Source organism: Rhodnius prolixus, unplaced genomic scaffold (genome assembly GCF_049639745.1).
Source record: "Rhodnius prolixus isolate KJV_2025 unplaced genomic scaffold, Rpr scaffold_2, whole genome shotgun sequence".
NCBI classification, from domain to species: Eukaryota; Metazoa; Arthropoda; class Insecta; order Hemiptera; family Reduviidae; genus Rhodnius; species Rhodnius prolixus.
This window is the reverse complement of record NW_027411592.1, coordinates 24,744,475-24,759,662: the sequence shown is the minus strand read 5'-3', so window position 1 is coordinate 24,759,662 and position 15,188 is coordinate 24,744,475. Positions and strand designations below refer to the sequence as shown.

Below are 15,188 nucleotides of genomic sequence, written 5' to 3'. Positions count from 1 at the left end.
ACAAGTCAGATTACTAACTTCTCGTATTAGTTTTAAATAATTCTATTTTAAAGAAGCATTCTAAAGCCCCACACATTGTTCAGTACTCTGAAAAAAGCCCAGGCGCCACTGTCCTCATATGTTCACGCGCCTTACATTAAAAAAAAAAAAAAACACCGGAAAAGTGGTTTATCCTAATCATTAAACCAAGGAAATCTCAAAAATCATTCAGTTAAATAATTCTTTCTACTACTTCGATGCAAAACCTCATAATATTCAGTTGTGAACTTATAAATTCTTTAGTATAAACCTTTTTTTTTATATTAAAAAAAATTTGTTTCATAGGTGAAATTATCATGCAACGGCAGGTCGGCAGAGCGACTCAGACCGTTGGATGAGTTTAATAATGCGGTTGTAATGAGTAAGAAACCGTTGGTTTCGGATACTCTCTTTGAGGTGTGTAGATAAATAAATAATTATTCATGATCTTTATATTTATAATTGAATGAACATGATTCTTTACTTCCCATTATTGCTAGTAAGGGATTTTGCGATCGCACAGAGTTTCTGTTTTATTGTTATTATTAATAGAAATAAACAGATTATAATATTTATTGATATTTTCAAATTTCCAAAAGTTTAATTTGTAGGATATTGTTGCTGACTTCAGAACTGTTTTTGATTAATGCATAGTGATTGTTTTATATTGATTCATTGACGCCAAGAAAAATATATTACTACTCTGTTCCCTGAAAAGCAGTATTCCTGAATTTTCGTTTATGCGTGTTTTAAGACGAAAAAATCATCCTTAATTAAAGATTATAGGTCTTAGTGTACTATACATTCATTGTACTTTGCATGCGTTAGAGAAGCATTCTTTCCCCTAAACATTTCTAGTTCTAAATTGCAGACAATTTTAAACTTAACAAAAGAGGTTAGTAGTTAGATACAACTCTGGCTTTGACCTTTGTTGCAAATCTCTGAAATACTTTCTGTGAGAGCTTTGTTTCCAAACATGGTACTATTAGTGTCCTTCCATTCGAGCTCGGAGCTCTCCTCTTTTGCATCAGAAGGCTCCAAAGTTTATCCCATCTTCCTTTTGACCATGTTTTTCTGGAATTATCTATCATACAAGAACATACTAGTCTTAAAATTCGTTGAATCTTTCCCTTATATAAATATCCCATATTTTATGCGAGTATTTTGATTTAAACGTATTAATTTTAGATAAGAATAGATAGGTTAGTGGAAAAATGGTCAGGCAGCATAGAAGTTGGTGTAACAACTCATGATCCAGCCTTAGTTGACTTTCCAGCAACAATGACTAATATGAGAAGCGGTACAATAATGATGTCTGGCTGTGGCATTCTAACCAATGGCAAAGGAACTAACCGGGAATATGGGGAGTTTAATTTAGATCGTCTTACGGTACGTAATTCACTTCTAGAGGTATTTAAGTAATTTAAAATTCTAATATATTATATTTCTTTTTATTATTTCGAAATTTAAAAAAAAGAAAGAAAAGATATTTGAATAAAGTATTAACATGTGTAATATTGGGTTACTACAACAAGTTTGCTCAATAAATTAAACTGATTGTGATCGTAGGTCGGTGATCGAATAGGAATGATGAGGAAATCAAACGCTGACCTTCATTACTTCATAAATGGCTTAGATCAAGGAGTAGCTGCTTCAAGAGTGCCACAGTTAGTTTGGGCAGTCGTCGATCTTTATGGAATGACCGTCAAGGTGAATACTTCATTGTAGAATTTAGTACTTCCTGAGTGTTTTTTGTTTTTACAGCTGAAGATATTCCTTTCCTGCTTTGTTATCAGATTTTCTTTTAGATGAAAACTATATTTATTTCTTCAAATTAATCTTAATCATTTACGAAATATATATTGTAATTTTACAGAGTTGTATAAAAAAAAAAAAAACCAAAGCAAAAACAAAAAATAGACATATAAATATTAAAAAACATATCTCCTCATTAATCATTGTTTCTTTTTTTGTTTTTGAGTATCAGGCAAGAAAATATTTTGATCTTGTGCCTCCCATTTAATTTAATGCTCAAAGATGCTTATTGTGATTACTAAACCAAAATTCATGAAATCTAAATTCAGAAGAGCTCCTCTCTTTCACAAAGCGAAAAACATATTTGATGAAATAATAATCATTTTTTCCAGATAAATTTCTGCTAGATATTTAAATACCTAACATGCAGATTTCCTTTGGATTTTTATAGTGGTGTCCATTTTTAATGTGATAGCTCTCCGAAGTCCCACCTGTAAAACCCATAGGATAAGTTATCACTAGATAATTTCTCTCCTACCTACCTTTAAGGATAAGGTCTAACACCTTACCTTTATGAAGTGTTTCCATAAAGTCATTTCACTTTTCCCATTTTGACAATTTAGGAAATGAATAGAAAATTCAATAATTGCAAATGAATAGTTATATTAAATTGTATAAATTTCTATCAAATATTGCAATCTTGTCAGCACCTTTCTATAGCAAATACTTCCTCCCACGACTTAGCAGGCGTAATCTACCTGGACGATTCTGCAGAGATGTCCCTCGCAACTCTGTATTGAAAACAGTGCACTTCAAACTGAACTAAAAGACCTATCTTATATGCAAATTTTATTCTTAGCATAGATGAACAAGGATTACGCTTCTAAAGAAGCGATACGTTATGATTTTCCACAGGTTGTATAGAATGCATAGTTAATGGAATACGGTCTGTTTAAGCTACTTCCCACTTAAATGGCACTAACTTCGGACGTAACATCCGGTGTTTGAGTGTGACTGCTACACACAAAAGATTTAAATATGGATGGGGATTTCAGATAACAAAATAAGTGTAAAGGCGTTCATGTTTAGAAAGTGAACGGTGACCTGCGATATCTATCTATCCAACATGTTAGTGAGACACATGTTAACAAGTCATATTGCAAAACGTTTGGTGCATTAATGGCCCCAGGTTAGAAGTTAGAACACATAATACAAGATGGGGCCGTCCAGTTGAACTATACTGACTTATTATCCACCATACCTTTCCTCGTATGATGGCCCAATAAAGTGGTTTTTCGAAGGCGGAAAATGGCTTTCTAGCCGCACAATATTGTCATCACTATGTTGCTAAAGTTTTTTTAATAAATATATATTAATATTACAATAATTTAGCAAATTGAATAAAGATATTATTAGATTTTTTTTTCGTAAATGGAAAGTTTATACAAATTAGAGAATAACACAGAATTTTTAGCACTGATGAAACTAGTTTACAGTTTGTTAGAAAGCAATTTAGTTTTCATCTATGAATAAACAGTCAATTTATAAAAAAAATTAATTTATAAGTAAAAAAAATATTAAGATTAATAAAACAAAAAATAAAATTCGAAATTATTTTTAGGTTACTATAGTGGACAGAGACGAAAGGGAAGAACAAAATTTAATAACTAGACGAAATACAGTTCTTGGAGAGAATGCCCAAAACACTGCAAACGGTCTGTACTTAGTCTTAAACATTTGGAAATCTCTTTATACAGTGAGGGTCATTGATAATTTTTATTCATATTTCCCTTAATTGTTATTTATTTTACCAGAAAATAAATGGAATTGCACACAAAAATGCAAAATTAACGTAAGAACTAGGAAAAATATTACAATTTGCTCCAATAGCTTAAATAATTTTTACACTTTTTGGTTTGTTCTGTTCTTGCCTTTAGAATAGAATAGAAAAAAAAATGCCAAAAATTTGCTTATTGAATTCCGTTTCCAGTTGATTTATGGCAAAAATCGGAATTCGCTAAAAAAATATCTGTTACTTTGAAAAAGTTGAAGTTTGAGTGAACGTCGTAATATCCTTTCCTTAATATATTCACCCACGATTAAGATTCTTTTCAAACAAATGAAATATAATATAATGTTAGAACTTTTAATTTAATTAATGCAGATTTTCTAAAACTTCTTCCTTGAATGTTTTGTTAGTGATTATTTCCCCAAAGCACTTCAAGAGTGTTAATAGTTTAATTTCTTCCATAGACATTTGAACAAATTAGTGATATAATAATCTGACGAAAATTGTTCATTTTCTTTTAAGTTTATTTAGATTATCAATGTGCAATAGGAATTTGATTAAAAAAAAAAATCCTAATCAACGTATTTATGGTACAGATACATCTGAAGATGAAGTAGATGATAGTCTTGTTTTTCATCCTAATTGTGGTTCACACGCTGCTGTTATTAATAATGGACGAACTGCACATAGACCAAAGTGAGTGTTGCTACTTTTCCGGATTTCGAATCACTTTAAGTGTTATTTTTTTTTTCAAGATTAACTTACGCACTAGTACAGCCGAATATTCATTAACTGATTGTAAATCAAGAGTTTATGATTGCTCTTAAGTGCCTAATTTCGAAAAGATAAACAAGTTTTATTTTGCAACGACCATAGAAAAGCTGCAAAGATATAAATGTTTTACAGATGTACAAGTTAGTTGTCAGGTTAAGGTCGCACTGGATTTTTAGAAGCGAAAAATCCTTAATTTAAGTCATAATAAAAAATAGGCGTTTTATTTAATTTTTATTTTAATTTAATTTTTTTATTTTGTGCAAACACTTGAAATAAACGTAAAGCCTACATACAACTACATTTATTAGACATGAATATATAAAATTTTGTAATAGGAAAGGATATTTGTCGTCAAATAATTCCAATCTTTTCTGAAGCTTTAAATAGAAAGAACCCCACTTAACACCAATGTCTAAAATTGGGTACTCACACTTAATCGCCAATTTTCTCCCAATCTTGGGATTGTGTATTTTCAGGAAGCTTTTAGCAAGTCATGTTTTCTTATCCGTCTTCAGTAAATGAATTTTATTTGCACGAATTCCTAAGTGGGGTCGCTTAACGGATACCAACCTGATTTTATTCATAAACTGCATTCTTGAGGCATCTGAAGAGGGTTTTAGGTTGAAACTATTACTTTGATATTACAAAGCATTTTTGACAATATCCCCCACGGCATTGCTGCTCAGAAAACTAGCAGTGAATGCTCTCTTTTGGTTTTCAATGTATTTGAATGTATATTGAAACAAATCGTCATATAGGATAAAGCTATTTCTTCAGTTGGGGTATATATTTCATTTGGTGTTCCACAAGGAACTAAGTTTGAAGTTTCTGGATTTTAAGAATCATTTGCCACTCAGTTCCGAAGATGCTATATTTTTTACGCCTTTAGAGAGCGCACAAATTTTACAAAAAAGCCCGAATTACTTGAGTGTTTGTGAAAAAAAGAACTACTTGGACCTAAATATTAAGAAATGGCAATTACCTCCACAACGAAGAAAAACGCACACATGTCCTCTAACACTTCTACAGATTCTCTCCTACACAGAACTAAAGTAGTGAGGGATCTTGTAATACTCATGGACCAGGGACTCTAATCAAAAGAGCACATTGATGACTTGTAACAAGACATAAAATCTGTGGGATTTATGTTAAGCCACTGCAGCAATATTAAGGATTCCAAAGCCAAGAAATCCATGTTTTCTTGCTTTTTTACCATCATTATTTGGAATTCGCATACGAGGCGCAACGAGGCGGTTAGAAAAGGTATAGTAGCCACAATTGTCCACTTTCTCAAATATTCAAGGTAATACAATGGCGACGAGGTGCATTTAGATTTCCTTGGGAATTTAGGTGTGATCTGCGTTTTGTTTTAAAGATTCTAAAACTTATTTAGCGTTAGGCACCTTGCTTTCCTGACAGTCTCAGACGCATCACAATGTTTGACTTTCCTCATTTTCCAATACACATCCAGCGAATAAAAAAGTGGTAAAGGTCCTGAAGAATTCAGTAGAATTTCGTGCCTAAAGGGCTAGAAACTTATGTCAGATCACAATATAAGTATTAACAAAAAGAGAGAGAGAAAACTTATTGTGTTGTTCCTATCACTTGTGACCGTACCGGTTCTCTTTTTTTGATTACTTTTTATTGAATCGATTATATGATTTCAACTGTATAGTCTGTTGTTTTCAAAAGTAATAATAAATAAACGTTTAAAGGGGCGCTTACAAAGTTTAAAGAAATCATTAATTATGTTGATTTTATTTAAAAAAAATAAAATCACTTAAATTTTACTTACATATATAAATTCATATTAAAATTTCACAAAAGAGGAAGCCAATAATCTTCACTGAATGGACTTAAAAGATAGCCTCCTTCTCTTCCCCATAAATACCCTTATTTGAATTTTTAATGGGAAAACTTTGGATCTGTTTCCAAAAAAAACCATAAACAAAACAAAAAAACGTTTCAGTTTGTGTCCATTCTGATTAATTTTTTGTTCAAAAAGTTGTTGTAGTCTGATGTGAGAGTGTTTCTAATCCAAATATAAAATTATAAGTTTTTTCGATTTTTCGTAATTGGTTGGGCTGGCCCCATTTCCGACAGGCAGACTCTCTTACACACAAGCCCGTATTCAGAAAAATATTTTTTCGAATTAAGGATACCGAAACAGATATTTCCAGTTTTCTAATTTTTTGAAAGAATCAAAATCGAAAATTGCACAGTTACAATACCTTCTTTTATGAAGAGTAACAGAAATTAGAGAGTAATTTCAAAAAAGCTTAACATCCACCCACCAAATTGTCAGTGGCTAAAGTACATACTTTACCATTGTCATTTTTGTAAGAAAAACATTTTAGGTAGCTACTTGCTTGTTTCATACCGCGGCACCTCCTCAGACTTACAAGCCTACTTTCAAGGCCACTACAACAAATCAGCGTAGTTTTTATGATTATTAATTATATATAATTAATTGTGGAGCTATTTGGAACTACTATTATACTATTGTGGAACTATTCTTTAAAATGTTCTCAGCTTTTCTGGCCATTGTCTGATAAAACTTTACTTACCTTTTTTGTTACTTTTGTGGTATCTTTTAAAGGAAATCTTAAAGATAAAGAGACGTAAATATTTTTTTATATGATACTATTATTTGAAATTAGGATTATGATTTACCTAATTAAGAAACTAGTGTTAAACTAAAAATTTAGTGCCTTAGATGACTTCAACAATGCAGTAGTTTTAACCAATAGACCTTTGAAGATAAATGAAGTTTTTGAAGTACGCATAGACAAAATGGTTACTAAATGGGCAGGTTCTATTGAAATTGGAGTTACTACGCATTCTCCCACAGATCTAGAGTACCCTTCTACGATGACTAATGTCAGGTTGGTCACCTATTCAGGTATCATATAATTTCTTTTATAAATTAGCTTCAACTATTTGTAAAAATAAAGTGTTATATTTATTTGTTTGATAACTTGTAGATCAGGGACTTGGATAATGACGGGCAATGGTGTAATGCACAATGGTACATCAGTCATTGACGATTATGGACAAAATTTAGATAAACTTCAGGTAATTCTTAAACATAATTAAGCTTGTTGACTAATAAAGCTTGCTAATATGATGAAAATATTGTAAATGCTGAAGTTGTATGTACATTTTCTGCACAATATTTCCAACAATGAATTAGTAGCAAGCTATTCAGAGCAATTACTTTCATACGCTGTTTAGAGCAATCTTTTCCAAACCAAGTTTTATTAGAAGGCCTGATCTGTAGTGAGGAATCATTGACTGAATGAAGAAAAAATAAAAAAATAGATTTTGTTTTTTTATTTCCTCATTCATACTTTATTGCGGAACACGATTTTAGTGTTCAAACGTGAACACACTACTAACGTAACAGAAGAATTCTGAAGCTGCTCTTCAAGAAGGTGCACAGAAGTAGACACACATCTTTCGACTGGCCTTCTGTTAAGTCGTGAACTTTTTGGGATCATATAGCGCACATTTCTTGCATGTCCAAATGTGTGATTTAATCTGACGAAAGTAAATAAATTCAAATTTAATTCATTCCAGATCTAACAATCGCTCCAATGAAGAACTGCTTCGGTAGAGTCCACACTTGTCCGATTTTTAGGTTAAAATAATTCTTCCGCTTCTTTTTGGCCCTCTGAAAGTGAGCTCAGAAAGCAGTGGCCTGTGGTAGATTCTCCTCTAGCGTGTTAATGTAACTGTTCACGTTACATCTTTACAAAAACCTAATGTGTAAAATAAAACTTCTGTTAAAAGACCTACCTACAAAGTTGCTCTGCAACAGATACTTGTACAGAATCTCCAGCTGGAGTTGACCATTTTCGAGTTATCGTTTATTCTTGGTGAATGTGTTTATCCAAAAATTTACCGCCTTATATAATTGTAGCAAGGTTATTGGCGCCCGGAGCTTTTTTCAATACACTGCCGGCCACTGGGCAGTGTTCTCTCGTTACTGATAACACTGTCCATCACTGGACAGAGGGCTGTAAGAAGCCCCTAAGGACCAGTAGCTGGGTTCGAACCCGGGATCTGCGCTAACTGCATAGGTAATCCCTTCCCACTCACAACTTAGGCTGTGCTGGGAAAGAGGCTATTTAATTATTTGATACTTATGCTTCCAATTTTTCATTTTATTTTTCTATTAACCATATTGTGTAAGGCCTGAAAAAACAACTTATTGATAGCAGTGTAGGCTTTTAATGCCCCTATTGTCAATTTATTTAGGAGGAACCATCTTCTTCAATGTTGATGCAGGTTATATGAAATTCAGACTTTAGGTTTAGGTTTGACTGATTAGTGTTAAATGTCATGAATGCAGTGCATGGTATTAATTTGAGTGAGGTATTAATGTTTGATTAAGAAAGCAATGGAGTAACCGTAAAATCTTTTTTACACATAAATCCTATATTTCATTAATTGCCTTTAATGATGTACCTATTTTTATTGAAGTGAATATATATTTTTAACAAATATTGATCACTTCATGATATCGTTCGTTTTCGCATGAATATCCTAATACATACGAAACGTAATCACAGTTGAGTTTAGTATATTCATTTTTCCTTAAAATGACAGAATTAGGTAATTTTATTGTGAAGAAAATATAGACTGATAGAAAATCTTTAACTGAAAGACATTTATTTTTAAAATTTTATACCCTTAACTTAATAATAGGCTGGAGATCGAGTTGGAGTTGTGATTCGCCGTGGTGGTTCTCTTCACTTCCTAGTCAACGGTGAGGACCAAGGAGAAGCGGGAACTGGCTTGCCCCCTAAACTGCATGCTGTCATTGATCTCTATGGCCAAGCGACGCAAGCTACTATAGTTAGTCATTGTCCTTCCTGCTCTCCAGTAAGCCCAACATTAATTAGATCATTACCAGGAATGGTCGGTTCCACTTGCAGTTTAGATGGTAATCAGTCTTCACAACATCAAATATCTAATTCGTAAGTTACAGAATATGTAGATAATTCTAAGATTTTATAATTGAAACTCTTATTTTTATTTCATCTCTTTGTTAAGCACTAGGAAATCAAGATTTTTTTGAAATTTAAGACGCGTCAACATCAGAAGTCATTCGCACCCGAATCTTTTTTCAGTGAGTGCACTGCCGGCCACGGGACAGTTTTTCCGATAAGACAACTCTGTCCATCACCGCCTAGTCTGTAGTAGCTAGCTCATAGGAAGAGAAAATCTAATGGCCGGCAGCTAAATAGGGACCCTCTAACTCCGCACTAACCTCTGAGCTAATCGTGAATTAAGTAATTTTAAGTAATTAAGTGAGCTAATCTTTAATTCAATTATTGTTCTATTTCTTTTCAAAAAGAAACATTTGTTTTTTCCGTGTTCTTAATTTTTGATCAATTACATGCCTAGTTGTATTTGTGAAAGTCAATGAGACTACATACAAATATTGAATCATCAAAAACTATGACTGATCGTGACAGCGACAGGGGATTACGAATAAAAATTAATGAAATATTCGGATTCTAATTCTTTAATGACAGTATCCTTACAGTATTCAAGGAAAGTATTCCTTTTAATAAACATTTTTCTTTTTAAATATATAAAACTCCAACTTATAAAATATCATTGCCCTACGCTCTAAATATAATTTCAAATAATATTCTTGTTGTTGACGAATATAGAATGTTTCATTGAAGGACATAATTATCGATTCACCGTTTCGAATACCACTAGTGTCTTAAATCAAAGGCTACTGACGTTACGATATGGCAAATATTTTGAGATAATCATACTACTAACCTTTTTCTAGGTTCTTCGTTTCTATAGCCAATCAATGCGAAATACATACACTCAACCAGTTAGTCAGATTGACGATCGGGAGCCTGCAATGCACTGAAAAAAGGCTTACGGTCGCTAGATGTTGATGGACCTTTATTGGACCAAACAAAAAATCTAATGTGTACTTTCTTCTAGGGAGATCCACTTTCACAGTGTCCATGGTCGTAATGCCCGCCTTACCAATGGAGGCAGAACTGCTTCCCGACCGAGGGCAATGGTAGATTTCAACGATGCCGTTGTTATTACTAACAGACCATTACGCCGTGGTGAAATGTTCTCAGTAATGGTGGAAAAAATTGTTGACCGATGGTCAGGATCTATTGAAGCAGGTAAACTGATTATTAATTTCTTTTTACTTCCACCTACTCTTCTGTTATACACTAAATAAAACAAAAAAATAGATTAATAACAAGTATTTTGGTATTAATAACAAAGGAAATTTTCTGTTAAAATAACAAAGTAAAAATAAATGTTGGCATATTTACTTAATTGACATTTATTATTATAATTTAATTTTAAAAAAGTGAACACTTTTACATAAAGTACAGATTTTTGTAACCACTCAGCGTAGTGTATAAAAATTGTTTTACCTATCAATTAACACCAAATTTAAAGAAAATGGTTGCAGTACAGGGTTCTTCGTTTTTAATTTTCCAGAAAAGAAAACGGTTTGCTTTAAACTTCAAATGTTACACAGATAAAAAACTGTTTCACTTGAACAGTTTCCTTGAAAAATTATTTTTAATACAGAATTAATAAATACACTGGTGTGTATTTCAGGCGCCACAATAGCCGAGCGATTACAGGCGAGACCTGGAAAGCTAATATGTATTGTGGTACTGGGTTCGATTTTCATAATCAATCCTACTTATAAAGATGAAGTTGAGTGGGCAAAACAGTAGATTCTGATTGATCCTCTACTCTTCTACTTTCTGGTTCAACTGATTCCATTTGTGGAGCGCGACTTCTAATGTGAAAAATGCAGAATCTCTAGCAGAAATGGAAGATAGTATCATAAACAGCAGTGGCGCTTCACAAGTGGAAATAGTTGAACCAGAAAGTAATGGCAAATCTTTTGAGCTCGGGGTATCAAAATTTTGAAAAGCCCTAACTTAATCGGCTGCGTGTCACGTATAGAAATATTCATAATTTGTTGATATTTGTAACCATAGTAAAAAAAATAAGATTTATTAAATGACCCGCTTTATGATCATTGATCTGAGGAAAGTTTGCCAGATCCTTATTCTCAATAAATACAGTAATTTCTTCAAAGTATTCCTCAAATCGCTCAAGAATTATTTAAAATTATATTATAATTTTTTGTATCTGTGGATGCGTGTCACCCATACTGAGTTCACGTGTCAGAGGTTCGCTATCAAGATTCTAGGCTCTCGATTTTATTCAATCTTTCATTTGAGAACGTTGTCGTAAATTATGTTTGCTAATCGCCTCTGTCCACGACACCTAGTTAATTGGTAGTAAAATAGGTGTCTCTTTACTTTTAATACATATTTTTCTTAATAAAATACAATTGCTGACAATAATCATTGCCTATTATCTTCATAGAACACTGTATTAGACGACATACATAATTCTTGATTAATTGATTAAATGTAAATTATTAAAACTTTCCTTTCTTTGCTTTCCTGCATTCTATTTAGTACTTTCAACAATCATAGCGTGATCAATTCGCATCTCATCTATAATTTTCAAGATGTCAAAACATTTTCTTGAGCAATTTATGATTGTTGTGTTCTAGTGGATATAGTAATTAAAAAACCAGGACAAGAAGTTTGGAAATATTTATTTTTAAGACGCTATTTATAAATTGCAGTAATTTTAATTTCACTTCTGGTATAAGTAAATAAGAAAAACAACTCAAATGCAATCTCAATTCTTATTGCTTCTTATTCTTTTTGTTTCTACCTTTGATCAGGAGTTACTGCGATAAGACCAGACGATTTGGAACTTCCTGGTACCATGACAGATCTTGACCATGACACTTGGATGCTTTCTGGTACTTAAATATGTATTATGAAAAGTAATTAAAATAAAAAAAACATTATATCTCTTTCAGAACAAGATGCCATTATTAATTTATCTTTTAGGCTTTGCCGTAATGAAAGATGGAGTCATGGTAACACATGGATATCCTTTAGATCTAGACAAAACGAAAACGGGAAATGTAATTGGTTTGCGCCGTCATGATGATAGTTCTTTGCATTTCTATTTGGATGGTGTTGATCAAGGAGAGGCTTGTAGTGGTCTTCCACCTCTTGTCTACCCAGTAATTGATCTATACGGCCAATGTGCTCAGGTGATTTTCAGTTCATTTGTACATATTTTATTAAAACAGTCGAATTCAGGTAGTAACAAGGAGAAATATCTATTTTGATTCATTTTTTGAATAGGTATCGATTGTAAGTAATGCAGAATCTTTAGCAGAAACGGAAGATAGTATCATAAGCAGCAGCTGCGCTCCACAAGTGGAACCAATTGAACCAGAAAGTAGAAGAGTAGAGGATCAGTCAGAATCTACTGTTTTGCCCACTCAACTTTATCTTCATAAGTATGATTCTTTTTATGCTATATCTTTCTGATTGTAATTTTTAAAGAATAAATGCTTATTACTTTTTTTATAGTAATTACTTTTAATCTGTTTGTGGTATACTACATTATTTACTTTTTACCATCCGGTCTTCTAGTAAATTAGTGAGTGTTGTTCCAAATGAAATCGTATTTCAAAAAAGCAAAGTAAGAAAACTCGCCTGTTTTTCGTGGTGGGGCTTAACGTCCACCTATCGCTTAGGTTTCGTGAACGGAAGTACATACTTTACTATTAACATTTTTTCTAACAAATAAAAAGTAACTGTACGCTAAGAATTAGTACTTGAGATATTCCACTTACTAAGCCAAACTTCATAACCATTAGACATTGGTGGGTATTGACCCACCTACGTATTTCAATAACAAGTTTTATTATTGCTGAAACTTAAGTAAGTATGGTGGCATTAAATATTAATTTTACGCCTTGTTTAAAATATAAACTTACTACCAAAGTGATAGTAATGTATTTTTTACTTTCTCTTGCTAGTTAAGGGTAGAAATAAGATCATGTATAATTAATTTTCGTCCATCCGGAAATATACCATTGAATCAGAAAAAGTGATTTTGAATAAATGTCTTGTATGTGTAAACAAAACTCTCGAAAACAAAAAGTCGCTAGATGCTGAAAATTTATTTTCCGATTGAAAGGCTCAAATGACTTCATGTAATATTGTGTGAACGTTGTACTGGTTTACAGCTGTAATTAATATTATTTTTTACTTCCTATTCCTGTTTTAGAAGGTATCTAAAACTTCAGCCTTTTTTTCGTTATTTTAATTGAAGTTAACACACATTTTTAAAAAGCCACTTCAATTAATAAATTTATGGCTAATAGAAGTCGCAAGAGATTCATTACTTGTTATTTATGTGAATGTTAACAGCTTTCCATTTAGTTGAAGGTGTATTATTAGGTTTTTCTTTCTAACACTTAACCTCTAATTAGAGATCAATTGCGAATATTTTATTTTATAGATGGCATGAGGTTTGCGGGAAAGGAATAAAAGTTGATGAAACTGGACGAGCTACCAGGTCTCCTGACATTCCAAGCGGTGGCCTCCTTTTCAGTTCCCAACCTCTTACCGATTCTGAAATGTTTGAAATTTGCCTGATTGGTTACACCAAACACTGGGCAGGATCGCTTTTGTTTGGTGTGACCACATATTCACCGTCCACTACTGAACCATCACCACCATCTTCTCTATCATCCATCAGAGAACCAACAAGATTTTTGCAAGGTGAGATTTGTAATTTTATATTACTTTGAAATTTGTAGGATAACGGGTGCTTGATTTCGGAGCTATAATAAAGAACTTTGTGGGATCAAAAAGATATTCAACAAAAGGTTTTCGATCTTCCGCGAAAAAAAAGTTTTTCAACTTTTGAAATCAATTTTTGCAAAAAACAAGACATTTTTCACATCAAAGTCAATACTTTGAAATGATACATTGAGGAAGCGATGGACTGCTACACGCCAGAAGCCATATGATACCCAACATCAACCCAGATAAGAATTCAACTAACAACAGTAATACTTATAGCAATAATATTAACAGTACACTCACAGCCTTCAATAGCGTGAATCCCCATGCAGGCAAAGCAAATAAAAGATCGCTAGCTCTGGAGGGAACTTCTCTAAATCTAATCTGAGCCCCTAAATTGGGAAAAAATGATGATGCTTTAGAAAATAGTAGTAATGTTGCTATAGAAACAACATAATTACCGGCATAACATAAATTCAAACCTAGTGATTAAAGTCCCTCGTTGAAGGAAGTGAAGATGACCTGGCAAGTATCCATCGTTGGCAAATGGATTTATATTGATGATAATAAACATGTACTAAACGTTTTGGATATCAGAGCTGTAGGTAAAAACAATGAAATTGAAACCAGTACCTCCGAGGCGGCGGACATCTTAAGTAACAATAATTTTTTTAAGAAAAGAAATTTGAAAGACTACATTCTGTACCATCTTATATTTTCAAAAGGAGTTATTCAGAGAATGAAATCTTCATTATCCAAAGAGAGATCTTTGAGAATATTCAGAGACAAAAGGGTTATAAATGTTAAGAAAACATTCAGATGAGCAGAAAATAAACCGCTCGAGATATGTGTTCTGACGTTTGACAGTCCATCTTCCAAGACATATGACATGACATGTGTTTGGAGCCAGATTTAAAGTGGAACCATACGTACCTCGTAGGAGATTATGTTTTAACTGTCTCCGATTAGGCATTCTAGCTCTCAATGTTAGAGTCAGCACACATGCAGTAAATGCTCTGGTGCGCACAACATTGAGCGATGCGATTTTAACAAAGCGGAATGCATTCACTACTGAGGGAATCATCTGGTTACGGATGCGGCGTGCCAAAGTTCAAAGATGAAAATAAAATTGCTAAAGAGATGGT

The 15,188-nt window shown here is 32.8% G+C and overlaps 1 protein-coding gene across 1 annotated transcript in view; it reads left to right on the top strand.

Annotated features, from left to right (window-relative positions):
* The window catches only part of Neurl4 (neuralized E3 ubiquitin protein ligase 4), a 39,952-nt gene that overhangs the window by 7,233 nt on the left and 17,531 nt on the right, over positions 1–15,188 (top strand). Inside the window, exons 6-18 of the mRNA XM_074121026.1 lie at positions 325–435; positions 1,207–1,407; positions 1,588–1,728; positions 3,395–3,488; positions 4,159–4,258; positions 7,045–7,221; positions 7,321–7,411; positions 9,047–9,318; positions 10,313–10,506; positions 12,114–12,194; positions 12,286–12,494; positions 12,589–12,746; positions 13,757–14,019. Coding sequence (XP_073977127.1) covers positions 325–435; positions 1,207–1,407; positions 1,588–1,728; positions 3,395–3,488; positions 4,159–4,258; positions 7,045–7,221; positions 7,321–7,411; positions 9,047–9,318; positions 10,313–10,506; positions 12,114–12,194; positions 12,286–12,494; positions 12,589–12,746; positions 13,757–14,019 — 2,092 coding nt within the window. The remainder of the gene's footprint in view (positions 1–324; positions 436–1,206; positions 1,408–1,587; positions 1,729–3,394; positions 3,489–4,158; positions 4,259–7,044; positions 7,222–7,320; positions 7,412–9,046; positions 9,319–10,312; positions 10,507–12,113; positions 12,195–12,285; positions 12,495–12,588; positions 12,747–13,756; positions 14,020–15,188) is intronic.